The following is a 27670-nucleotide window of genomic DNA, read 5'->3' as shown; positions in this document are numbered from 1 at the left end:
AACAGTTTTAACACGCGCCCGGGTGGCCGGTTAGATACCCTTCGCTCGGGCGGGGGGGGAGGGGGGCAAATTGACCCCCGCTGAGATCTCGGGAACTAAGAAGGCTAGAGACACAAAATTTACATGTGTGTCGACCTGTGCGTGAAATCACTTAGGTCAAAGTTTCAGGTTCCTGGGTCTTGACCTTCGGGTCAAATAAGATCGAGCAAAGTCAAGTCCAGGTTGGTCTCCAAAGTGCCCCAAGAACCTAGATAACCGTTTCTTAGCAAAATGTCACATGCTCATTTATGGTCAGTGACCTTGTTTGACCTTTTGAAGGTCAAGGTAACCGAAATCATACAATATTGCTTTGGGCTTTGCATCTGACTGAGCGACAAAGATTACGCTAGGCAGTATGTTCCTAAAACAAAATAGTGACCCAGGTTATTTTAGATCAATGACCTATTCTGACCTCTAAAAAGTCCATAGATGATGTGTAATGCGGTTCCTGCTATCAATAAATTCGAAATGAGCACCAGAAACTATACCATACAGCAAGTCGTATAGTAACAAAACAGGCTGGTTTTGACCTTGGTGTGACCTTTATAATTGACCTTAGGTCAATGCAATATGCTCATTCAACTGTTGTATTGCCAAAGAGAGCATCTCAGAGACGTATGGCTTCGGCTAACAACGCGTTGTTGGATCAGATTAAAGGATTCCCTAGAAATTGCCTTCGCTGAAACCATGGCCTGACTTTGAACTGTCATAGGTCAACGACCTTACAAGGTACATCTAAATTTTTGATGAGTATCATGCTTACGAAAAAGTGAAATTTTGTTGTCTTGAGCAGTATTTTGTATAAAAGTAAATAATTTCAAGTATAAGTATATACAATTGGCATCTATCAACAGTAAAAAGGAAGCTTGTTTCATCATGTCTGATGTTTGCCTCAGCATCTTCAAGTGTAAAACATTCCCTTTAGGCAAATACCACGCGATATTAACTACCTGCCATGATGATCTCATATGGATTCTCAACGTCAATGATCATGATGAGTGCAATACGGGCTCTGAACGCCGGTCCATATCTCTGTTCGTAATATCATTTGTGGGGATGTGCTAGAAATCGGGGGTTTGTAAACTTTTCTCGTTGCTTTGCCTGCTTCCTCAAAGGAAAACCAGGCGAATGGAAATATAGTTGGGTCGATATCTTGGCAACATGCCTTTATCGAAACAATAGAAGAAGTGAATCCAAAATTGTCTGCCGATGATCCTACTCGATTTTTCAGGTTTTTTAAATAGCAAGCCACGATTTTTACAGGTTACCCACATTCAGGGGATTATACAAAGAGCCATTGCCGGTCATTACCACGATGCAGTGCCTAGTTACGAATTACAAGACGCGAACATACGTGCGTATTCAAGCAAATAGGCATCACATATCATGCCATATTCAAACATGCAAGCGAGTTAGAGTAAACAAGCACCACGCATCGCCCATCAGTTATACATGCAAGCAATTTCAAATAAACAGCCATCGCACATCTTGCGTCAGACATGACTTACACACGTAAACGTTTTTAAGCTAGCACACATGACACATAAAGGCACATATCACGTTCACATAATCGGCCATAATGAGCCCTGTATGTCAAGATTTGGTCGCCGACCTTTTATAAGAATATATTCATGTATTTCCCTATCTGGGTGGTCCTGTGCTCTGTAGATAACTTTAAGCTCTAAAAGGGGCATAGGGCCCATGCCTCCCTGGATTTCGGCCTGAGCGTGTTTTGACAAAAAAAGTCACCGAAAGGGGTATTCTCTTTTTATAGGAAAATAAACGAATCTATTCTTATGAAAAATCGGCACCCAAATCTTAACATACAAGGCTAATTATGGCCGATTATGCGAACGTGATATGTGTCTATATCTGTGATGCGTGCTGGCTTGAAATCATGCGTTTAGATGTGTAAGTGATACCTGACGCGTGATGCGCGATGCCTGTTTAATTTAAATCGTTCTCATGTATAATTGATGCGTGATGTGTGATGCCTGCTTACTTCAACTCGCTTGCATGTTTGAATGCAGCATGATGCATGATGCCCATTTCCTTAAATTCGCTTACATGTACACGTATGTTCGCGCATTCTAATTCTTGGGTAGGCACTGTATCGTGGTGATAGCTGGCAATCTCTCTTTGTTTAATCTCTTTGATGTTGGTGTGCTGTAAAAACTGTGGCTTGCTGTTTCAAGCAAAAAACCCAGAAAAATCGAGTAGGATCATCGGCAGGGAATTTTGGGTTCACTTCTGTTATTGTTTCGATAAAGGCATGTTGCCGAAATATCGACCCAACTATATCTCCATTCTCCTGGTCTTCCTCCGAGGAACAAGGCTAATACTACCGTCTTGTCTATGTGAATAATGTTCCTCGCTAATGCACTGAACAACTTACGTAATTTTTTCGTTGATTTCCCTTGAGTAAAGCTGATAGTAGAGCGTCGTTTGAATGGTTGCTGGTTAGGATTCCTCATAGGCTCAAAAAGGTACGAGATTCATCTCGAGATAACAACATCAATGGCATGCCTGCGTCTTTGTTTCTTTTTGTCTATATTAAGCCGAAAACTACAGTAAGGGGCATCCAAGTCTTGATATTCGAAAAACCCACCACTCCTCGCATAGTATCAAGCTGGTTAGAAGGCAGTGGCATGATCCTACAGCCTCCACTCGGGAGCGGCGGATGGATGACATCAGTTGAGTTGCGTGCGTAGAATGCCGAGGTCCTGGACAATTTTGTAACACTTATAGCATTATGAAGTGGCATATTGTTAGTTGGGTGATTCTCAAATGGAGTGAATGTCCATGTTCTCAACCGAAGCTGACAGCAAAATTGCGACTTGTCCAGGGAAGGAAACGCATTGCAAGTCAAGCAGAACACGAACAAGCAGGACAACCTTCAATGTAGCTAAGCGGCCTCGCCACAGCAGTCTGAATTCAAGTGTCTGAATGCACTTGGTAATAAACAAGTGATTTTCACCTCTTTTTTGATGGCCTTGATCTCACATTTGAGCGAGAGCTCGGCTTTCTCTAGCCGCTGCACGTCGTCGGTCATGTTTCGGAGTGTGTCCTGCAGGCGCGACCTCTCCAGCTTCCAGGAGATCTCCTCCGCACGACCCCATCGCTTCTCCGCCTCCCTCACCTGCAGTAGAGAGGAAGGCGTCGCAGCCACCGCCCGCTGCACGATACATGTTGTAGCGACGTTCAAGGACCACAAGCCTCTGACCGGTGGGAGCTTTTGAAGCATTTACTAACTTTCTAACACAAATATTTCACTGGCTGATTGGGAGAATGGTGCTACCAGGTTTTGTGAAACCTTTGGACAATTGAGAATCAGCATTATGAAGATCAAAGTCAACCGAAATTAGAGCGGACAGACCCGAAAAGATCGGAGAACAGATAAACACTTTTGAATTCCCATTACGAGCCTACTCATGATTCCAATCACCCTAAAAATATATCTTAGACTGGAGTCAATCGGCCTGCAAGACTTTAATCGGAGCACTTGTTTTTTTACGTGTTCCATTTTGAGCCTCAATGATCTATAAAGCAGGCCTGCTCGTGCGGCTGCCAGCCATCCTGAGTCGCTTAGGCACCTTGTCCTCCATGGACAACTTGTCTCGCAACCACTGGTCTTCTCTGGTGTTGTACGTTTCACGCAGTGTTTGCAGCTCCTTCTTCACCGTGTCGTATTCGTGCTTCAGCACCGTGAACTCCCTGCCAAAAACAGCAGCGCGGCTCCGCTGAGGTGGAATGAACACTCACACGTGTGGAGAAAAACTCCATTTGTATGCATCCCAATCTGCAGATGGCCTCTTGTAGGTTTAAGTAACTTAGATTAACAGCTGCGCTGCTGTCTCCATGGACCTTCATACCGACATAGCATGGGGAATTGTGTGAAAAATTGTCTGCTGCAATCACCCTTCGAATTGCTCCTTTTCGAGCATACGCTGTGCCTTGCAGACGACGTAATCTTCCTCCAGCAGTGTGTACTTCCTAGCCAGGTCTTCACATTCTTGCTTCTGATCAGCGAACTCTCGCTCGAGTCCTGTTAACGAGGGCACACGGTATGGGTGAATTCAAGACCAAACAAAAGTTATCGCAGCACGCAGGCCACAGGTTCAGAGTTGCTGTACCCCAATCCCCCATTTCAAGCGAAGTAGTCATCACACATGCGCCCACACACTGACACACGCACACATACACATACACACACACACACACACACACACACACACACACACACACACACACACACACACACACACACACACACACACACACACACACACACACACACACACACACACACACACACACATACACACACACGTACATATATATATATATATATATATATATATATATATATATATAGGAATCTTTTGGCAGAATCCTTTCTTTTATACATGTTTGATTAAAAATAACTGCTGACTCAGGATTGACGAACTTTTTGACGCGTCGCTCTAGTTTCCGGGCCTTTGACTTGGTACCATCGCTTAGATTAAAGATAGTTCGCACAAAATTATTCATATATTCATCGCTCCTTACATTCTAACGTTTCGAGGTCCTATCTCATCGCCGGAGAAGACTGAATGACACAAGAAATAAGGGTTGAGTTTTAAAGGGTAAAAATTGTGCATTTCTGTTGGAAAACATCTTTTGGTACGGAGAACATCAATGAAACATAAATAATTGAAGTAAGACAGAATCCTACTTTCACTTTGATACATATAAGAAAAACTTACAATGGGAGCCCTGCAAAGACACAATGAGAACACTATTGCCACAATCACATCAATAGTGCTCACCGCCCACCACCTAATAGTTCAAGAGTTGTGCCAGAATTTATTTATCTCTTAAGGGCCAGAGAGTTCATGAATATGGTTTCCCAAATTTGAAGGCGTATTCTGTCATTGCTCGTCCGTAAAATCGCACTGTTGTCAGTCGTTGTCGTGTCAATGTCATGTCGTGTTCCTGTCGCATGTGGTCCAGAGGTGCTCCATCACGTAAGTGCATTGTCAGGCGTCGTGAGAGCGTCGTGGTCACAGCGATGTAGTGCATGAAACGAAGTTTGCAGCCTTCGATGTTGCATTTAAATTGATGTACTACATTGGTGCATTTTAGTTTGTCGGGCTCGTCTGGGCTGTTCCTCATCAGAAAGTTAAATATTTTCTTGCTACGGTCATAAATGACGATGCCTATTTTCTGGTCGTTTTTGCCTTTAACATGTCGAGAGATAAATTCCCGTAAAGCTTTTTCGTCTTGTTTGTGGGCAGATGTCATTTGATTTTGATAATGCAGTTTGACGGTTGGTTGGATGCCTTGTCTTGGCTTCCTGTCAAATTGTCTTGTCATTGTCATGTCGTTGTATTTCGTTTTCGACGTAGGAATTTGAAAAAACCGTCGTTCACCAAGATCTGTCTGATTCTTATCAGTTCTGAATGTAGTCCTGTCCAATCAGAGCAGTGCTTAACTCGTCTAATGAAGGACCTTATGCCGCTAATTTTGTAGCGTCGAGGACACTCACTGTCAGCATTTAAGCACCGTCCGTTGTTGGTCTGTTTCCGATATACGGTCGTTTTGAATTGTTGTCCTTGTCCATCGACAGTCACGTCAAGAAAGGGTATTAAATTCTGCACCCTTAGCTCTATTGTGAATTTTAAGCCAGACTGCTCTTCAGATGTGTTTTTGAGACGCCCTAGATGGACAATGTCCCTAACTTCCACAAAGATGTCGTCTACGTAGCGGCAGTAGATGTCCGGTCTTTTGCCGTCATTTTGTAGTGTGTTGGCTTCCACGTGTCCCATAAAGAAATTAGCGAAAAGAGGTCCTAGAGGTGAGCCCATCGCAACACCCCCAATTTGGCTGTGCATTCGGCCATCAGGCCCGCGTAAGGGAAATAGGATTACGTTGGAAGTAGATTTCCGCGTAAATGAAATAAGATTACGTCGGAAGTAGATTTTCGCGGGCCTGATGGCCGAATGCACAGCCAAATTGAGGGTGTTGCGATGGGCTCACCTCTAGGACCTCTATTCGCTAATTTCTTTATGAGACACGGAGAAGCCGACACACTACAAGATGACGACATAAGACAGGAGATTTACAGCCGCTACGTAGACGATATCTTTGTGGAAGTTAGGGACATTGTGTAACTAGGACGTTTCAAAAACACGTTTGAAGAGCAGTCTGGCTTAAAATTAACAACAGAGCTAAGTGTGCAAAACGTAATGCCCTTTCTTGACGTGACTGTCGATGGACAAGGACAACAATTCAAAACGACTGTATACCGGAAACAGACTAACAGCGGACGATGCTTAAATGCTGACAGTGAGTGCCAGTGAGTCGTCAAAAAGGTCGCCAATGCTGAGTCAGCAGTTGTTTTTAATCAAACACACACCCGCGTATATATATATATATATATATAATTAATTAAAAAAAGACTGCATATTTATAATTAAAAAAGACTTCATATATATACATATATATATATATATACATATATATATATATATATATACAATCATTCACTGTCAGTCTATTTCCTGACCAGTTTCTTTGCTCAGATAGGATGCAAGCAAATCAGCTCAGGGCCTATGAATTTCAATCGCAAAACTGTCTCGCCCACAATCTGCCTGCCTATGAATTCGACTGTGTCGCTGATTGCACGATCGAAATGAGTCAAAAGGAATGTGAACTGCGATGGCAGTACAATGCTGCCGTTCACCCGGTACACTTGCTTTGAATTTTTCTTTTAGGAGATGCTCCATTTCCTAGTGTTGTAATCTTGGCCTTTTCCCATTCAGCCTTTTCTTTTTGATGGTCTTCCTGCACTTTTTTGAGACGCTCATTTGCAAGACGCTCATCATTTTCATGCTGGAAGAAACATGTGCATACATTATTAGCCACGAGCTGTCAACTTGTCCTCAGGCAAAAGTGTTTTGCACATATATTTTTAAGAGAAATTTATTTGACCATCAATGAAATAAATCGCATCAACCACGGCCAACATTGCCGATGTCTTAATTAACTCGTCAGGAAGGGAAAATTGTCATGCAAAGGAAAGGGATAAATAAGCTGAGCACAGCTCGTGCCTGCTCCTTCAACTCCTTTATTCGTCGCTCCATTTCGTCCATTTCCGCCTGGGGGCTGTCGGCCTTGGTAGTGCATGCACTAAGGACCAATAAACTCTCGTTCACTGCAAGTTCATCCTGCGCAGAAAGAGAAAACATGCACATCGGCAAGACGGGCCACACATGACAAGCAAGATCAACATAACATAACACAGACCCGTTTCCCAAGGCGTGGATCACATGCACTAATCACCGGTTAGACGAAACTTAATTAAGCACAGAAAGATTCAAAGTGACTGGTATTGCTATAGTTTTGTTTTTGTTCGGGCTATTGCGTCCGCCATGAACCAAAAGTTTTGGGCGGTTATAAAGCAATTTTATGGCATTTACATCATCGCTTTCGTCCTGGACACAATGTCAAATATCGGAAGGGTTGGGAAAGAATGCCCCCGTCCTTTCTCAGAAACACATGGCGGATCTCAAAACCCTGTGTAACTGGCTCACCTTGTCCTGTGGCTTTGATGAAGCTGGCTGCCGCTTTCGTACCAGAATGCCTGACTCGTTCAGCTCCAAGGACCTGGGGAGTGCGCGGAGCCGAACTGTCACAGCCCCCAAGTGGAAGCTCTGGCTCCGAAACATCACAGCCCCCAAGTGGAAGCTCTGGCTTTGAGTCCCACCCCAATGGGTGGATAGAGGCCGCCAATGATGTAACATCCGAGCGTGAGCTTTGCCTCCGGGCACGTTTGGATTTGTCAGCTCCAGACATGTAGAATAGAGACACAAAACGGCCCACTGACCGAGCAGACCAGGGACCAGATGGTGCGCACAGGTGATCCCTTGAGCAAGAGAAAATCCTGCCCCATCGAATTACAGAAGCCCGTCTGCATTGACATTGGCTTACCTGGTTCTTGAGAAAGGAGGCTTGCCTGCCTTTTTGTGGTGCATCTCCAACTCCGTTTTAAGTATGTCATTTTCCCGCTCCTTGTCTATCAGCTTCTTGCGAACTTGGTTCATTTCCTCCTCAAGCACACTGTGCAGAAAACAACTGGTCATGATTTATCTGAATGACAAACAAGCCCTCTTCATTGAGCACCTTGTGTATTCAAAACATCCGTAATACATCTAGCTAAGGTACAATTAAGGAGGTCTAGGGAGAAGGGTCAGGTGTGTTTACCGGAATGAAAAACACCTAGTAGACGTGTGGTCGGGTGGTTCACAGTTGGTCTGATGTGAATAAAATACAAGGGTTAGGAAAATGTCACGACGTCGTTGACGTTTGGATGGTGTAATGTGTTGCTCCTTTCTGGGTAATAGCGAAATGAAATGTGTCAGGATTGTGTGACCCTTTCTGTATTTTAGGGGTGCAGTCGATTCGGCCCCCTCGTGGCTTGCACTGGTTTCTCAGAGACGATTTGGAGTTGTACGTTGGTATTTTCCGACCTGTTCTAAATATACTTCGCACGCATTGCGTCAACACTTGGGATGCTTGACATGAGCGGTGAGGCATCAGAGTCTTACTTTGAGGGGACATCCAGTGAACTTTGGCAATAATGCTTACATATTAATCGCCAAAGAGTTATGCGTGCTGCCTTGCAGTTACAGATGCTACTGCTGTTTCCAGTAAATGAAACAGTTGTACCATAGGCGTCGTCATTACAGCCTATCACAGTAGCATGGCCGAGGCTGTTCCAGGTTTCGGACAGGGCAATGCTCACACAGTATGAAAACTATTTCGTGTCGTCAATGCATGTATATAACAGAGGCTACCGGTGACCTTAACGAAAAGCGTTGCATTTTTTATACAATTTTTACGCAGCCAAGTCATAAATATAATGGCAAAGTGATCCTCAGGTGGAGCAAAAGAGGATGCTGGAGGAAAAACGTTCAACCTAGGCCAACGCTACAGTGCTATGAATTTTACATGATAAAAGAAACTGCCGTTTGACTGCTGACAGCTCAAGAACCGTCGGCGAAAGATCGCCGGACCACATATGTTGTGAATCAGCGTGCGAAGAGAAAGGTGTATGTAATACTTTTGCACGAACCAGACCATCACAGAGTGTGGAATCGCCTTGGGATCCCGTAACTATCTGATGAGATAGACCGCCGGTGAGGCGCTGACGGTGACATCATTGAAAGGGAATATCGAGTCACATTACGGATAGTATGCATGGTTTATATACAGACGGAACAGATGGCATGTGTTGAGTGATCTGCTTGCCAGCCAGATTGACACAGAGACTGAAACGAAGGGGGGTCAAAATTTGGGAAATTCAATACTTGGGTCGGTCACCCGGTCAGTGGTTCCAGTAGATACTGCGCGGAGGTTATGTGTGGCTAATAGACAGCGGCTGGCGTAGGGCCATAAAGTCAGCTGTCCGATGACGTCAGGTGGATTTTGTCAGTGAGTGATGCGCACTGTGGCGGAGAGTTCACACCAACCAACTACTAAGGCTCCACTTTACACTCCCCTGGTACCACCTAAGGCAGTAATTTTTGGTAACACTTTTTCTGGCACATAGCAACCAAGCATCGCATCTGCCAGCATGAGCTTTATACATGACTTTTTTGGTGTTTTTTGTTTATCCTCTTTCATTGTCTTTCCCCTGGATACCCGACGACTTTTCAATTATATAATGCCACCCGGCATTTCAATTCTTAAGCCTTAAGATGAGTGTTCCACATGTATATGGGGTTTGGAGCTGAACTAGCCGCCTCAAAAACATTTCGGTGCTGTTCATAATTCTGCCCTTCTAACGACCTAAGTCCCTTTAGTTTCTGAGCTACACGCCGCAAAAATGGGGAAAGGTACATCGGGGAGTATTTCAGAGTCACCTTGGGATTTATGACGTCATAATAACGTGATTCAAATCCGTGAGCATAACTCCAGATCTAGCGGCTGTCATTTGGCTCTCAATCAGCATTGAGCAAGGTATGATCGCATAATCAAACCATGACGCATTAAGGAGCAGATTTCTGAGCAGATCTCTCTCTCTCCCTCTCTCCTCTCTCTCCTCTCTCTCCCCTCTCTCTTCTCTCCTCTCTCTCGCTCCCTCTCGCTCTCTCTCTCTCTCATCTCTCTCTCTTCTGCTACTTTCTCTCTCCTCTCTCCATCGTCTCTCTCTCCCTCTCTCTATTCTTCTCCTCTCCGTCTCTCTCTCTCTCACTCTCCTCTCCTCTCTTCTTCTCTCTCCCGACTCTCTCTCTTCTCTCCACTCTCCTCTTCCTTTCTCTCTCTCTCTCTCTCTTCTCTCCCCCTCTCTCTCTCAGCTCACAAAAGGGTCTCTCCCTCAGTCTCTTCCCTCGCTCTCCTCTCGCTCTCGCTCTCCACATCTCTCATACATCATCTCTCCCTCTCTCGCCGTCATCCGTCTCGGATCTCTTCCTCAAATCATCGGTCTGGCCTCGTCTCTCTCTCTCGTCTCCCTCTCTCTCTCTCTCTCCTATCCTCTCACTCTCTCCTCTCATCTCTCCTCTCGTCTCTCTCTCTCTCTCTCTTGTCTCTCTCCCTCCTCTCTCTCTTCTCTCTCCTCTCTCTCTCTCTCTCTGTACGACCCATCCTTTTGAGCACACTCAGCTGTACAGCTCCATGATTGTAATTCAACCCATGAACGCGATTTTTAGTAAGAGTATCCATTCTTTGCGGGTGGTTAAGCATCCTTGCGTTTGCATGCACGCTGCCATTTTAATAACATTTCTCACTTGATTTTCTGTTCGTAGTAAGCGTTGGGGCTTTGCACGCTGGCAGCTGGAAGTTTCTCGGCAGCGGCTGGAGGGTGCGGTTTTTGCTGAAGCTCGCCGATTTGACGACGCAGAGTCTCATTTTCTTGTTCTACCCGGTCTACCTTCTGCCGAAGAGCGGTTGTCTCCTGGCGCGCACGGAGCAGACGTTGTTATCGACACAGATTTTGCAGCGTGTTACGACTTTCGAGGTGGCGTTTAGTTGGTTGTTTAAATCAAAACCCTTTCGACCAGAAAGGATCGTTTCGGGGCTTTGGGATGAAGGAGAAGGGATGGCGGTGGAGCAGGCCTACGTGCGCCTGCGGGCCAACCGTCGAGCTTCAGCCCGCGCAGGGGCCCCTCCGAGTGTACGCTGGGCGCCCGGTCGGGATCCCCCTCCCAAGGGGGCCTGTCGGCCCACTCGTGGCTGGCGCATGCAGCCTGCCCCGGATAAGCGGGGCGTCGCGAGGATTCAGGATAAAACAAAAAGGAGGATAAGAGGGTCGGTTGTGAGGGGCGATGGCCGAGAACAATATATATATATATATATATATATATATATATATATATATATATGCGGTGTATTGCCAATGTTCTTCTGCTGTAGCTGGCACACACATAACATTTGTTGTCTTTTGAAGAGCATTTATACGATACACCCATGTCAGGACACGGCTTCAGTGCCGAAGGAGATAGTGAGACGATGTTTGACAGATAATCGCGTCAGTCCTCTCGATGAAATGGCTAAAGCTATACATTTTACTCAGATCCGACCGCCAAGTAAAATGAACCTCAAAGATGGTGCTGCTAACCCTTTCATTCAGCTCCAGTTGAATCTTTAGCTCGTGCGGCGAGAGCTCCTCGAGGTCCTCTGCGATCCCTTCGTCCCCCTCGCTGGACAGGGCTCTGTCCTGAGAGTTTTGTCGACGACCTGGAGGGAACACAGCCGCATCCTTTTGGTGCACAGGCGAAATAGCACGTCAATGAAAACAGGGACATATGTATATTTAGGGATACACGGGTATATATATATATATATATATATATATATATATATCAGATACTACTGCTCCCGCAAAAGCGCTTACTTACGCGTAGTTCAAACTTATATACATGCAAACGGCTGTGAACTCTGGCACCAATACAGGTGCCAATGCGGATGTGTGCATGCGTACACATGCACGCAGCGCCAGGCAGGCAGGTCATACACAAGCGGAGTGAAGCGGAGTCCCTAGATGACAGTACTCGCTCTGCCCTGCAGGTTCTGCACATCACTGGGCCGTCCCGACTCGCCGTGCCATAACCTACACGGCGCCTGACCAAGTGTCATGATATGGCATCAGGCAACAAACAGTCATCTAAAGCAGGACCAGCCATCAAGCGTCTCACCCTTGCTGGCCATCTTCTTCAACTGAACTGCAATGGTCTCATTCTCCTCCTCGACGCGCTCGAGCTTCTTGCGCAGCTCGAGCGCCTCCTGTTCGGCGAAGCGCAGCTGCTCGCGCAGGTCGGCCTCGCGCTCCATGGTGTCCTCCAGATCCCGCAGCAGTTGGCTCTCGTCACTGGCGGAGCGCTGTTGGGCAGACAGCCGGCGCCGACCTGGCTGTCAGGCCAACGTAGCCCGGCCGATTCTGCCTGAACTTCCCCGCCATCTGCTGCTAGTCACCTTTATTGTATCAGCTTCACATGTAACACCATAAGGCAAGGAACTGGTCGAGGAAAAAGCGGTCGGAATAGTGACACGAATGAAAAGAAATGAATGGAAGAATCGCAAAGAGAGCACAGTCAACAAGAGAACAGAACAAAACACAAACAGAACAGAAAGAGAACAACACAGAACAAAAACAACAAGAACAGAGAACATCGCAACAACAAGAGAACATTTCTGGTAGTTATTTGTCTCCTGTTTCAAGTCCTAATAATCTTAATTTACTAAGCAAGCAAGTTGGCACGCAAATCAAGAACCTTAATAATGGATCTATGCTTGGCCGACTTAGGTCCGCACCAGTGACCCCTAATGCCCCTAAAACCCCTAATGGTTTGGCGTGTTCTTACACAAATAGTCATAGTCCATTACCTGTCTCTGAACCGGCGTTTTGCTGTCAGGTGATTTACTTTGATTTCGGAGCATTTCCACTTCTTCACCCAGCTTTAAAGAGACGTCTCTAGCAACTTTGAGTTCTCTTTGTAGCACCTCTAATTCTGGTGACGTTCCATTGCTAGGATTTTTGAAGGTCTTCACCTGAGCCTCCAGTGAGTCCTTCTCTTTTTGAAGCTCCTCCATCGCCCGCTCCGCCTTTCTGAGCTTAAACTGGACAATCCGACCATTTTTGTTTGCCTGCTCCAGCTGCTTTCTCAGATCGTGATATTCCTCGACCTGATCCTCGCAAAAGCTATCCTGTATCTCTTCCATTTCGTCCTCCATCTCTTTCATTTCGTGTCTCAATTCATCATTTTCCTCTTGTAAGTCCTCTACCAGTGACTCCGCTTTAGAAAGGCGCATTTTCAGGTCAATGATCACGCGATCAATACTGGCACGCGTTGCTTTGAACTGGGCATCACTACCGATCCCCGCCATCAGCAGCTCTGAGCTCATTTTGTCCTCCAGATCTTCAGTGGTCGACGGCACCTCGTGGGTCGCCTGCTGGAGCTTAGCCACGTCCGTCTCATGCTCGGGATCCAGCACGAAGCTCACCCGCTTCTTGAGCAGCTCACTATTTTTACGCTCTAGCCTTTCGATCTTCTTCTTCTGCATCTCGACTTCCCTGTCGAGTGAGGCGATCCGCCCCTCCAGCTCCTGGTTTCTCTCGTCCACCAGCGTCGTGTCGGTGTCCGTGCCGCCGCTGGTGTCCGTCAGCGCTGAACACTCGGAGGGCGCCAGCGTGCTGAGGTCGTCGCCTTCGCCGGTCGCCTCCCGCGCCGTTTTCAGCTTGATCATGAAGGCGACGTCAGCGCTCACCTCCTCACCGTTGGAAGCGTCTGGCTTGATCTCGCGCACTGTCATCTTGGTACGTGGCCTGGCGGGCGCTGGCGATGGCCCGGCCCGCGGCGGCGTCGACGCCGATGAGGACGAACGGGAGGGCTCCATACGACCGGATGACAATGGGAGACAGGCGGAGAACGCCGTAGCGGGCGAAGGAGCTCGTAAAAAGGTGAACGGTGACAATGAAGCGGAGTCCCCCGGGAACCTGGTCTCGCTGTTCGCACCACTCGTTGAGCGGCTGTCAGCGTCTGGACCTTTTGCAGGCGAGTCTGAAAACAATGATTGTTTTATTGCGCACACCGTGCTGCTTCTAGATGCGCTGTTCCAAAAGTAGCACGCGCAGGCCCGCAAAATGTGTCATGCGCTTTGAATTACTTGCACCAATGTCGGCCATGACACCATTCGTGATCCTGGCAGCACACTGATTAGCATGGCAGCCTCGTTTAAAAGAGCAGTAAACGCAGTTGCACCCAGATACATCACTGCGTGGCCTCTATGCCCACTCACTGCGTCAGGGCCCGACATGGGTGTTCGTGTCCTGGGACCGCGTGCCACGATTACGGTTCCGCGTTACTATCTGACCAAAGGTGTGCGGGATTGTCCGACATCTAGGATAATTGGACTGGCGAAGTCTGCCCCACGGATCAGGCCTCTCTAGGTGACCACTCTGATTGCAACGGTAAACGAGCAAGCAATCAGGTCATCGCGTTTGTTTGTACAGGTTGGTAGACGATTTGCACACCCGGACATAAAAATAGCATGCAGCTCCATGCATTGCGCAGAAATGAAAGGTGTTGAAGAGGTTGAAAACCGACCAAAAATGTCTGATAAGTTATATGTACATATATACATATATATATACATATATATATATATATATATATATATATATATATATATATATATATATATATATATGGCGAGAGGGTGCACGTTTTATGCGTTACAGCTGAAGAGCACTGCGTAAAGTGCATATTGTGGCAAATAAATTCACCACTTGAAAGCCAAATATACGTTTGTACTTGATTATTTCACGATCATGCATTTTCCGCGCCATGCAAGGCTTAATAAACATTTGGTCTCCATCACGTGCGTCGTGGGTGCAGCAGAATGAATGCGGTTCAGCTGACAGTTAAAACAGATCAGCACATTGACTTTGAACGTCTCTGTCCTGTTCCGTCCGGTCGCGCCCCGTGATGTGCCGTCCCGTCCACGCCACATCGCGTCCGCGTCCCATAGCGTCCCGTCCCGTCCACGTCACGTCCGCGTCCCATGGCGTCCCATCGCGTCACGTCTGCGTCCCATGGCGTCCCATCCCATCCACGTCCCGTCCCGTCCACGTCACGTCGGATCCCATGGCGTCCCATCGCGTCACGTCCGCGTCCCGTGGCGTCCCATCCCGTTCACGTCACGTCCACGCCCACGTCCACGTCACGTCCGCATCCCACGGCGTCCCGCCCTGGTTACCGTCACTCCCGGTGGCGTCGCTCGGATCGTCGACTCCGACGAGACGGAGGTCGTCGGCGGAGGCTGACAGCCTGGGGCCGGCCCAGCCGACGCCACTCCTGCCGGGGCCGCCGGGCGCTCGACACTCCGCAGGACACGACGGCGGAACACTGATCACTGCCAATGGCGCCCTGGGCTCGGCGCCACGCGGGGACGATCTGATCCAATCCGTCACCTAGCAGAGGATCGGGGCGGTACCGAATGTGGACGCCCCAAGCGTGACTGATATAGGAGAGGGAGACTCCGGGGTGGCAATGCTCTCGCGAACTGTTGGCTTTGCGCCGAGACGTTTTTTGAAAGAATTCAAAAACTCGCCAACGTAAGCCGTATGCTTTTAGGTGATTGGGCGTTTCATGGGCGCTTGGACGATTCAATTTCACATCTCCGGGAACGATGCTTAAAACTCTGACTAATCTCTCCCTGTTTTACAATGCTTTCCATCACGCTTCGGGCAGCTGGTGAGCTGCGGCGCTGGCATTCTGTCAATGTGGCTCGCTGCGGGTATTGCCTGCCATCTGATGTAAGGAGAGTTAAAAATACGACCGCGGGAGATGCAGGCCCGCCGACAGTGCCGGCCTGGCACCACGCCAAGTGCATGATGCCGCCTCAGGTATCCCGCGTGCTGGAGATTAAGCTTCAGACGCTACTCAAGTACGATAACGGTATATGTTTGCGCACGGCTCACTGCATTGGCGATAATGCGATGCTGTCTCTGCCTGTTCGGCCGCGCGGTGACGGTCAGGAGGCAAAGGTCACCTCAGGGAGCGGCCCCTTGCCTCGTGACGTCATGCCCTCTGCGCCATGCGTCGACCTGGCAGTTGCCTGGTAAGCACCAAGGCACACCACCACCTAGTTTCATCTGTTTCCAAAGATGGAGCTAGATGTTAACTGCATTAATTTAACGACCAGCCTATGTGAAAGAGCCATGCACGACGACCAACGGGGAGCGCCAGCGACGGCTGCGGCGGAGATGAAGACACGACTCTAACGAACAGGGTTTTGCAATAAAAGGACTGCAGTCAGTGCCCTCACAAGACACGATACCAATGACATCCCCCAAGTTACATGGAGAGATGAGGTGAACAACACATCAAATGCAAGTTGTAATCAGTCAAGAGCGAAGTTTAACTGCGTTAGCTCCGTGGCATGACTTACGTGACTGTCAAGATGGCTTACCTGAAATGGTTGCTACGCTTCAGATACATTGTTCATGTTCTGGCAACATTCAAAGGTGGCGAACTCCACATGTCTGCATGGTCTTATCTTTGTCCGCTTCATTTCAATTCCTGAGGAAAATCCAAAGTGGAGCACTGCTATGGGCTTTTTGCCTGGAGATCTCCTTCGCAACAAGCCAATGGAAGACGCACAAAATGAGTTTGAACACTTTTCTACCCTTTGACGTCAAAGTTCAATCTCCACCGAATGCGGCTATTTTGTCCCAGGAATCCAAACACTATCTGAATCACTATGCGACACAACATTATATATAAATATTCCATTTAAGAGTGGCTCAGCGTACCGAATATTCAGCTGCTGTGGGGCTCACCTGTGGCTGTCCAGGCCGGTGTACCGAACCTTCACCCGCTGCGTGGCTCACCTGTAGCTATTCAGGCCGGTGCACGACCCCCTCCCACGCCGCGTTACACAAACACACACGCACACACACACACACACACACGCGCGCGTTCCAGCGCCCGGTCTGCACCTCTCACAAATGGCACGCCACCAGGGCCTTGGGGGTGCTCACTGACGGCGCCCCGGCGCACAGGCAGCCGGAACGCCCCGTCGCCTGCCCGGCAGCGGAGCCCTCGTCACTGCCCTGCCGCTCACAGCCGGCGTCCGCTCGACGTCGCACGGAGAGCGGCTCGCGCCGAGCCGCGTCCGCTGGCCGCCGCCGCCGACGGCCGGTGCATCGATGCCGACTCCGGGCCCGTTCGACGGTGCCGGCCGCCGCGGGGCAGGATAAACATCCCGTCGGCAGGCGGGCCGCGCCGCCTGGATGCGTCACGCGGCCGGCGGTACAGTCGGCGAGCTCTGCCAGGCCTCCCGGCACTTGGGCAGCTTCTGTGAAGCCTTCGGCACCCGCCGGGCGATCAGAGGAGAGGCAAAACCGCATGAATATTATTGGGGGGACGGGATGAACATGGCCGGTGGGAATGCGGGGGGGGGGGGGGGCACTGGGGCTGATTTTTTTTTAACGCCGCGTCAATGGCCCGTTTAATCTGTTTTAAACCCTTGTTGGAGTTCAACAATATTAGGACTTGAGCCCCTCCAAAGACGAGTGCAAAGAACCTCTGTAGTTAACGCGCCCTTCAAACCCAATCACAAACAAACTAAGCTTCTCGAAAGGTGTGGGAAGTTCCACAAACAACGCCACGCCCTTAATTTGGCCGCCTACGTTAGGAGGTTTCCCTAATGACATCGAGATGCAGGCCTACCTCCCCAGCAGCCTATGGGGGATCTGGAGATGTCCTTCGTGGAAGCATGCCGAAGACCTAAGAGAACACTGCTGTCGCCTCGGTGTGCCGGCCGGACGGCGGCTGACAGAGAGCACTGCCGTCTCCTCGGTGTGCCGGCCGGACGGCGGCTGACAGAGAGCACTGCCGTCTCCTCGGTGTGCCGGCCGGACGGCGGCTGACAGAGGGCACTGCCGTCCCCTCGGTGTGCCGGCTGGGCGGCGGCTGACAGAGAGCACTGCCGTCTCCTCGGTGTGCCGGCCGGACGGCAGCTGACAGAGAGCACCGCCGTCTCCTCGGGGAGCTGGCCGGACGGCGGCTGACAGAAAGCACTGCCGTCCCCTCGGTGTGCCGGCCGGACGGCGGCTGACAGAGAGCACTGCCGTCTCCTCGGGGAGCTGGCCGGACGGCGGCTGACAGAGGGCACTGCCGTCTCCTCGGGGAGCTGGCCGGACGGCGGCTGACAGAGAGCACTGCCGTCTCCTCGGGGAGCTGGCCGGACGGCGGCTGACAGAGAGCACTGCCGTCTCCTCGGTGTGCCGGCCGGACGGCGGCTGACAGAGAGCACTGCCGTCTCCTCGGGGAGCTGGCCGGACGGCGGCTGACAGAGAGCACTGCCGTCTCCTCGGGGAGCTGGCCGGACGGCGGCTGACAGAGAGCACTGCCGTCTCCTCGGGGAGCTGGCCGGACGGCGGCTGACAGAGAGCACTGCCGTCTCCTCGGGGAGCTGGCCGGACGGCGGCTGACAGAGGGCACTGCCGTCTCCTCGGGGAGCTGGCCGGACGGCGGCTGACAGAGAGCACTGCCGTCTCCTCGGGGAGCTGGCCGGGCCGCAGCTGGCGGTATCGCAGCCGCGTCGGCTGCGGTGCCATGTCTAGGTGTGGTGGGTATCCAATCACTGGATGATGTGGTAGTCAGTTTATGACGCAGGTAATTTGGGTGGCCATGCTAGCAGAGGTCCTGTGCAACAGTGAGAACCGTCTGTTGAGTGGCGCGACGCGTGGAGATAGACAGTAGAGGTTATCCCATGAGAAATCGGCCGCGGATGCGGGCATTTCAACACGGAACCTCCTTCAGATGTGATACCAGAAGGTCAAAGAGTAATTACATGTTCAAAACATAATTCGGAAAGTTTTAGAACCGTATGGCGCACCGCTAAGGAAATAGGAGCGGAGGAAAATACGCAATGACGTCACGAGCCATGCTTTCAACCCGCTCTAACGAAAGCAGTATTTGGAGCATTGCGTTGCGTGAAGTGCAGCGGAAATCCTAATATCTCTATTTCTCAACATTGGCCAACGTAACGTTCAAGTTTCACGCGGTGCATTAAATGAACTAGTTTGATCTTTAAATCAATTTTCTGAAAACGTGGTTCCATAGTTTCTTTAACCAGATATGCACGTAAGGGCCAATGCATTACTGTTCAGACTAAGGCACGAATCTTTTCTAGATCGGTTACAAATCTAATTTGAACACTAGAGGCTCGCGCACGGCGGCACACTATAAGATGACTGGCCGACATTCGGCGACCGGTCGCGATCGGCCCACGTCGTCGGGAGCTACAACCGCGATCTTGACACCGATTGGGACGCTGGGAACAAATTAAAAATGAAGGATGCGCTTTAGTCGAACCTGTCATCCATACCGAGTCACGTAGATAGACGAATCGTATTTGAACGCGTTTATGTGTAGTTACAAATGATTAGTTCCAGAGTCGTCGTTTGTAATAATTTAGGTCACTGGTCATTTGTTAATGTCGGTTGATGTGAGTTACTCGAGCTACCTATGCTTCCTATATTAGACCTTGCAATGTCAACTACCGCAAACTTTTGGTACGGAAATATGTCCTATGTAGCGAGGAGATCCAAATTAGCTAAGCTGCTACTTGTGCAACTTTGTGACATTTTGTGATCAGAATGTAAGATGACGGCCGGCACCATCATGTTGATACAGGTTCAAGGTTTTTCTCTAGGCGACTTGGGGCTCGCTTGACACCGGTTTTTAGGGCTTTTATCGTAGAGAGTCCATTTCTGCACTTAATTGTAATGTATGGGGTCAAAGTCAAGGTCAAATCGAAAGCCGAGGATCACATTTGGCCATTAAACACAGAAACCCTCTGTATTGATCGATATATAGCGTTTGATGTGTTTTCGTATTGATTACGAGGTAACCACTCACCAAAGCTGCACATGTTGTGTACGGTAATTATGCAAACATGTGCCAGATACCAAATGCAAGCCCTCTAGGCCAGCTTGGATGAACACGTGTTGTCGAATTGTCATCATCATGCTTCTTATATGAGAGCATGCAACGTGGGCCGCCGCGAACTTTTGACGGTAGCCTTCTATGTAACTAGTCTTGTGTAGCTAGGAGAGACAAATTAGCTTTGCTGTTGCTTGCACAACTTCGCGCACTTCTCAGAATTCAAGATGGCGGCCGCCGCCATCTTTAATGTTTGTTCAATTTCAAAGTTTTATCTCGGCGACTTCGAGGGTGGTGTGGTGCAGATCTGTAGGGATTTTTGATGGCAGCGAGCCCATCTATGAAGTCGCTCAAATGAATGAGGTCAACATGAAAGTAAAATGGAAAGTAAAAGGGCAAACTTAATAGTAAAGTACTGAAATCCCCTCTACTAATAGATGTATGCCGCTTTATGTCTTCCCGTACCCATTGTGACTGTACAACCTGCAGCGGTTGTGTGTGTTGCAAATGATAACAATATGGAATAATGTGTTATATATACGATGCAAGTCGTAGTAGACTATAATGCTTACACAGACAAATGTTATCGGATATAGTAAAGTGTCAATTCAAAGACTCGTCGCTGCAAAGCGGTACCTTATGAGTGGCACACAGCTCTGCCAGGGCGTGATATCTTGGCTCATAAATCATGCCACTGCAGCTCTATGTCGAAGAGTAGAAGCAATCGTCTCAAGAAAATCTCGGGCTCATCGCGATTTTTCAAAAGTCGGTGAAGTCCCACTATAGTGAGTTCGATTTGAAGTGAGTCTGACTGCTGTCTAAGGAACAGTGTAAGTCGAAAGACAGCTTGACCACCCAGGTACAGGTCAAACAGTGTAAAACCGTACATAAGCGTAGTGACGTCACATTCAAGTGCCAGTTGAAGACCCTCTGGGGCTAGACTGATGAGAAGTCCTTATGTTCAGTGGGGTGGCTGATCTGCATCCTGTTGACGCTGAATGACGTGTCCCTCGCTTTAATCACTCATGTGCTGTTCCGCGCACCACTCATCCGCCAAGGAGTCTGCTGACATCCCCCGGTCGCGCACTCTCGGGCCGTCTCCAGGTAGCCGCTCGGCTCCAGGCATGACTTGCTGCCATTTGGGAGAGGACACGCAGCAGCGCGCCAATAACGAGGCGGTATGCCCTTACGCGTTGCTCCAAGCCATCCCATTTGTCCTGCTGGTGATGCCGCCACCAAACGCTGCGCTCACAGTTACGCTCACGACAGATGCCCTCATCAGTGTTCCTCCACAGCCCACGGCACTGATGGGAGTGTACATCACGCCCGCGTGAGTGAAGTTTGCGGTTAGCCCGGCGCTGAGGGTCGTCGGATTAGACTAGGCACATTGAGAGTCCTTTCGAGACACAAGCGCAGACAGAAGGCTGTCTGACTGTAAAGCGGCTAGTCGAACATCGACCCGAACACCACCAGTGTCTTTTGTCTGCTCACGAACCATCAATGTGGTTGATGAGGCTGCAAAAGATATCATGTGACGCAATATTTTATCTTGTTCAGGACGTTACAACAGCCCGAACACCAGCCAGTTCGTCGCTATATTCCGGCACCTGCACGAGACGCAGTAGAGAAATCGTGAGACTGCATCCTGCATCCATCCTGGCTGTGGGGCACTGTTCCAGCCAACGGGACGACGTCACAATGGCACGCCTAACACCGGCAACACCGGAAGAGCACTCGGCAGAGTGGGCTGTGCCACCTGCCAAGAAACGCTGGTAAGCTGTCAGAAGCCCGACGACCTCACATCCTTATGTCACCGTCTGTAACTGAAAAATCGTGGTGGGCTGATGAACCCTTCCACAGGAGCAGTAAAGAGGTGGTCCTGAGGTCTGAAGAGGAGCTCCGCCGCTACATTGTGCAGCAGGGGCGGCTTATCATGTCATGCCGTGGTGGATGCTGGAGAAGGCGGTGGTGTGCCGCATCGATACCGATAGCGTGTGAGATACGGGCCACTACCTCCTGGAAACTCGGTATGATTTGAAAAGCCGCCACACCGAGCTGATCAGGATGCTGATGGTCACCTACCGACGTGTGTGTCTTCATCACCATGCGCCGCGGCACAACGCACGCCTGAAGGGAACGGTATCCGCAAAACATCACTAAAGCGATGCTGTTTAGAGGATACTAGGCCAGCTGCGCCGATGTTCTGTCTTCATTTGTCCGGTGGCGTGACCGGCAGATACCCTTTCCTACAATTCCCACACCTCTCCGATGGTCAGGTTTGTCTGGTTTATTCCCTGCCCTTTGTTTGGACTTCTGTTGTACCTGATCTGGGATTTCGTCGGAAGAAATAGCTTGTTATGTGCGATGTTGAATGATATAAATCTGTGTGCGCCGTTTCATCCATGTTATGTACTACCTAGCTTTATAACTGTTCCCAATGTAGTCAATTTTAATGTCAGTTCGCACAAAAAGTGCGGCGAATCCCAGACGTTTTTTCCTGGCGGATGTTTGTGGCGCCCGCCCGCCTCGCGACGGTCCAGCCGGCGGCTCGTGCGTGCCTGGGAGCCAGTCAAGCGCCTTGAAGTGCTTGTGAAGACTACCTGTTGAAGGACGATGGATTCGCTGCAGTTACATTATCGGGTGGTCGATGAATAGGTTGAATCAAGTAGTGTTGAAGTATTATGAAATAAATAAACGCAGATCTCATGGCATTGTCAGGTGATGAACATGTGCGCTGGATCATGAAGACGATGTAGATGATGATGTAGACAATGTAACATAGACCATGACAAAGACCGTAGACAATGCCATGAAGGCATCATGGCATTGTCTATGGCTGAAATGTGAAGTCTATTATCGGATGTATTAATCCTCCTATTGCTGTAGTAAGCATCGCTGTGTAAGTAACTAGCTAGTCTTGAGCGTCCATACGCATTCATTACATTTATTAGAAACTGGCTAATCAGCCCCTGACCTGACGCGGTGCCCGGTCGTACCTCAATATATCTGAGCGTGGTAATATATATATATATATATATATATATATATATATATATATGTATATAATACCTTGTGCTCTTCATCGCTTTGTGAAGGGAGTGGAGCTGGCGAAGGCAGCGGAAGACGGCATATCATGCCTCGCACGATGTGGCTTCGGTATCGACTTGAACGTTAGCGTCATGTACGTGGCTGCCCACCCGTAGACGCAGCACAACCGCGGCACCATGTGTGCCGACGTCCACTCCACGGCAGTATCAGATATCGCGCCCCTGGACACCCGCTACGGAATCCGGCACAACGGTGGCTGAATCCTACGGCATTTGCTTCCCGAACGACAGGTAGAACGGCAGTCCCGCTGGTGCTCGGCGTGAGCGCAGCAGAACCATCCGGGCAAGCAGCGGCGCCGCGGCGGCCGTTATCAGCGGCGAGACCGCGCTCCCCAGGCCTTCCGAGAGTATGTCGTCTGTGCCGATGGGATACGACCACAGCCGACACCCGCAGAACTCTAGAGCACCAGGAAGACAGGAAGGCAGCGGTCCCACCATCGCTCGGTGGTGGTCACCATCACTACGAACTGTCCGCGCAGGCTGTGGTCGTGGAGCTCAGCGACGGGATTTCTCCACGCGGATAGCTCATTGGGCAGTGAAATACAAGAAATAGACGTTTCAGGATTGTTGGTATATGGATCATCTTGTAATGCCCTTCAAAATTGATTCTAGCTATAATTTTGCTTCCGCGGTCTTATATAGATATCTTACTTACTTCATGCGCTGTGATGGCTCTGCCAGAGCGGCTCTATGTTTCTTGGCTGTGCCAATACGGCGGCCGGTTTTACCGCAGTCCCGTACCGTACCAGTAAGCGGACCACTCCATTCAGCTGTCCTATCTAGTCCTGCATATATATGCATAAGGTACTTTTATACCCAAAGCCAAAGTGCGCATCGAAAAGAGCCGCCGTGGTAAACGCCATAGCGTATAAATCAGCCATAGTATTACATTTCGTTGAATTCGCGGGATAATAGCTTCAGGCTCGCATAAATTTTTGCCTGAATAGTGTTCCAAGCTTTTGTTGCAATTGTTCCACAAATATTTTGACGCCTGAGTGTGTTATTAACATAACAAAACACCCACGTTGGAGAGAAATGACAAATCAACTATTTTACTTTCATAGTGGTGAGCGGGGAGCCTAATGGGATTTCTCCCGTAGGTTTGACCACTTCAAGTCGAGATTCTAAGCTATTCAGGAGGATTTGGAGAAAACTGGCAGTGTTGCATCAGACATGAACGATTGATTAGCACTAAGTGAAAGCACGAAAAGGTGGGGTGCTCTTTTTAACACAGCTGGTTGCATGTTTGGAATGCACTGCTACAAGATGACAATAAACGAGGCTCAATATATCACTAATCATGCCGCAGTTATTTTGACGAATATTTCACTAGTACCACCATATCCTAGGAACCAAAATCGCTTCTGATTTAAATAACCTAAAGGCATGAACACATAATCTAACATTTACAGACTCCAGATTGGTTCCAACATGCTTGCATACGCCACTCCACATTTTCAGTTCACAACCGCAGAAAGACGCTCATCTGGTGTGCCTTCTGCTAAATCAAAACACCCACCTCACTTAATCTATGCCACTTCAGGTGTGTATCCATTCTCGGACACTCCAACTGATGAAACAACCTCAACAGCGACCATTGTTTCCTGCGAGGTTACCGGCTTCGTTACGATTGTAACGCTTCGTTACGATTGTAATGCTTCGTTACGATTGTAATACACGTGTGCGACTGCATACTTCCTGCGATAGTGGCTCTTGCATGCAGGGGAATAACACGCTTGTGTCATTTTGAATCATATTGCTAAAATGCCAGATGCTACCAAATCTTCCGATTTGCTGATGCTGAGAAAAAATCGAAGCCATTTTTAATCGCGGTTACGTATCACACCACTGCATGAAGACACCTTTACGCTGTCACGGATATTTTGTTCGATGTATATTGGCAACAGCACGTAGCATTGTATCGGTTGTCTTGTCTTGAACGCTCTAAGAGAGGCACCATTAATATTTTATTAGATGGCATACCGTTTTTGTCAAAGTGTGCAGCGTCTCTTGCGCGCCGTGAGTGCCTGGACACAAATATCGAGTCATCTCATATTTACGAAACGTGATGCGAGAGTTAGGTTACTTGTTGCCCATCATCCAATATCTGTCATGACTGTTGGCCCTTTGACATGTCCTATACATACCAGTCACTTGCCAAGGACTCGGGTAATCGCGCAAACAGCTCTAAATTCTGCCAAATCTTGATTTGAGGTATGGATGAACGGTCTTGGGTCTCATGTCCATCTAGTCGGTCAGGTCGCATCTAAGTGGATTTCCTGACTGTGTAAAGTATGATAGACCTGTTAAATCATTTCAGGCAATTACAGATATGCAAATGCATTGTTGGCGTCCAATTTGTGCGTAGATTATGCAAGTTGGAGTAGAAGAGGTACGACACAACTCAATAAGTACTATCCCAATACAAACTTTTACGGATACTAATAGCACCTAACTCGGTTTTGGTGAGAAAATTCGCTCAGTCCATGGTTATAGGGAAGAAGACAGCAGGCTCATTCATTCGATGTACATGGATTGAGGAGGGGAATGGGTCAACAAATTATTGTGAGCGTGCGACCATCTTGGTTCTGGCAGACACCTGGAAATGCATCAGGTGAAGCAGCATACTTTATAAGAACCTCGTGTTGTACCCCTAAATTGGGCCGACTGAGCAGATAAAACAGAAACTGTAGTGTTGTCATCGAGTAAGCCTTTCTAAATTTCTGGGGCAGAAACTTGTCTGTTAAGACTCTACCTTGTGTTTTCTACCAACAAAGCATGCTCCTGCCGTTTTTCCTCAACCCACGCTCAACCACAACGGTACTTTGGGCAGATCAAGCTCGAATCGTCGCCTTCACCACAATTTCATGACAGCGTAAGGGCACTGAACCATCATCGCCATTTGCGTATGACCATTGGTCATGGTCACGGGCCGTAAAAATCGTCTTCCGCCTGATCATGAACGTTGTGATACTACTGGTGTGGTTGATTATCGATGTCTCAATCGTCTACGCATGGTTTGAGGACTGCCCGACATCGTATAACGCTCTCTTGATCAGATTGACTCAATGCTGGGCTGTGGGAAGCATGTAAAGGCTTTATGTAAGTTAAGTGCACAGTTGGTCAATGAGCTCATGATCCGTATGGGTGGTGTTTGATGATCAAACTAAAAGTGCAAGTTTCAGCCATAGATGGCGCAGTAAACGCTGGCAGTATGCTGCATCTCAGTGTTCTCAGTGTTTTCCAAGCATCCTTTACGGTGCATTCCAGATTGCGTAGTGTCTTTAAAGATCCTGATTAGTGGAACACACATGGGAGTCACATGTTAGAACGGAAGGTGGACTTCGCTAGTGCAAATGGTGACCGTCCAAAAGAGTCATCAAGAGTCATCAGTGTCATACGCAGCTCGCGTACCGTAATTAGGCGCTGCTGGCACTGAGAGGCTGCGAACATCGCTAGACTTCAATAATGGGCACGGCGAACGGTGCTCACTGGTGCTGGATGCTGCACACATTTGCGCGCCGTAACTGAAGCCGATGTTACTGACGCGGGTGTGTGGTGCATGAAACACACGTATTGTAGTTATTGTGACGGAAGTGCCCCCCCCCCCCCTTTGTACTTCATCAGACTTATTGTTACACCAGACGCATACAATGCAATCAGTAAGACTAGTTCTCTTGAAATCCTTCTAAATAGCTCAGAGTTGATATACAAAGTAGCCGACACTGCAGGTAAAAAGAACGCATTTGACTCACTGTTCATACTATAAGAGTAATGCTTTCATTTGCTTTGCCTTTCCCAACATGTGTGTTTTGTGTAGCTTATGACACAGTAATAACTCAAAATGTTTGTGTAGCAAATGCTACGAATGCTCGAAGCAACCTCTTTAGGCATAAATATATGCGAACATGAAGCTATTATCCCGCCAATTCAACGAAACGTTATGCCATGGGTTTGGTTTATCCGCTATGGCGTCTACCACAGCGGCTCTTTTCGAGGCAACCTTACGCGTTAGCAACGGGAGTATCGCATGATCATAGACGCATTGGTTCAGACTTCAACCAACGCGCTCTTCGGTAAAAGGCCCTTGCGCTCTGGCCAATCACAAACGTGCTTTTATTTTCACCAGTAGAGGTGCGCACGGTGATTGTCAGGACGACGGCGATCGCGTCTGCAGGGAGTAAGCGTAGTGCTGTTACAAAGCATTCGCGGTGTTAGTTGAACTCGAAAGTAATCAAATTTAATATCCTTATTCTGTCTTGACAGTGCCGCAGTGCCAGTACCCAGTGCTCTTATAAGACGCCACTAGTTGTGAGATTTCATTAAAGAAGGTTTTTGAGATATGCCCCAAAAGTGGGACACTCCCTTAATGTCTGTGCGGAACGAGAAACATTATTTCTTATCCTTCTCATTTGATGCATCTCTACGCAAGGTGTTCCGGTCCCATGTGTTTTGCATTTGCTACCTATCGGAATTTTGACTGGTGTCCAAATACAGATACGCGAAGGGGTGTTTAGCTGGCTTTACGCATGTTAATGCTGACATATTTTTCCTCGCAGATTTATTTCCCACTCTAAAATAAGCGCA

The 27670-nt window shown here is 48.7% G+C and overlaps 1 protein-coding gene across 6 annotated transcripts in view; it reads right to left on the bottom strand.

Annotated features, from left to right (window-relative positions):
- The window catches only part of LOC119101573 (COP1-interactive protein 1), a 38896-nt gene extending 21699 nt beyond the window's left edge, over positions 1–17197 (bottom strand). The window contains exons 1-14 of one of the 6 annotated variants that reach the window (XM_037224917.1): positions 16865–17196; positions 16495–16604; positions 15280–15377; positions 12907–14081; positions 12219–12402; positions 11642–11760; positions 10812–10978; positions 8011–8139; positions 7614–7686; positions 7131–7247; positions 6777–6912; positions 3958–4084; positions 3633–3753; positions 3017–3178 (exon numbers count right to left, since the gene is read on the bottom strand). In XM_037224917.1, the coding sequence (XP_037080812.1) occupies positions 3017–3178; positions 3633–3753; positions 3958–4084; positions 6777–6912; positions 7131–7247; positions 7614–7686; positions 8011–8139; positions 10812–10978; positions 11642–11760; positions 12219–12402; positions 12907–14081; positions 15280–15377; positions 16495–16523 (2637 nt within the window). In that variant the 5' untranslated portion in view covers positions 16524–16604; positions 16865–17196. Of the gene's footprint in view, positions 1–3016; positions 3179–3632; positions 3754–3957; positions 4085–6776; positions 6913–7130; positions 7248–7613; positions 7687–8010; positions 8140–10811; positions 10979–11641; positions 11761–12218; positions 12403–12906; positions 14082–15279; positions 15378–16494 lie in introns of all 6 variants that reach the window. The other 5 variants (XM_037224918.1, XM_037224919.1, XM_037224920.1 and 2 more) reach the window with 5 other exon arrangements.
- Positions 17198–27670: the final 10473 nt, after the last annotated feature.

Source organism: Pollicipes pollicipes, unplaced genomic scaffold, assembly GCF_011947565.3.
Source record: "Pollicipes pollicipes isolate AB1234 unplaced genomic scaffold, Ppol_2.1 Scaffold_4881;HRSCAF=5763_pilon_pilon_pilon, whole genome shotgun sequence".
In the NCBI taxonomy this organism is placed as follows: Eukaryota; Metazoa; Arthropoda; class Thecostraca; order Pollicipedomorpha; family Pollicipedidae; genus Pollicipes; species Pollicipes pollicipes.
The sequence above is the reverse complement of the archived record's forward strand: the minus strand, read 5'-3'. Positions and strand labels throughout refer to the sequence as shown.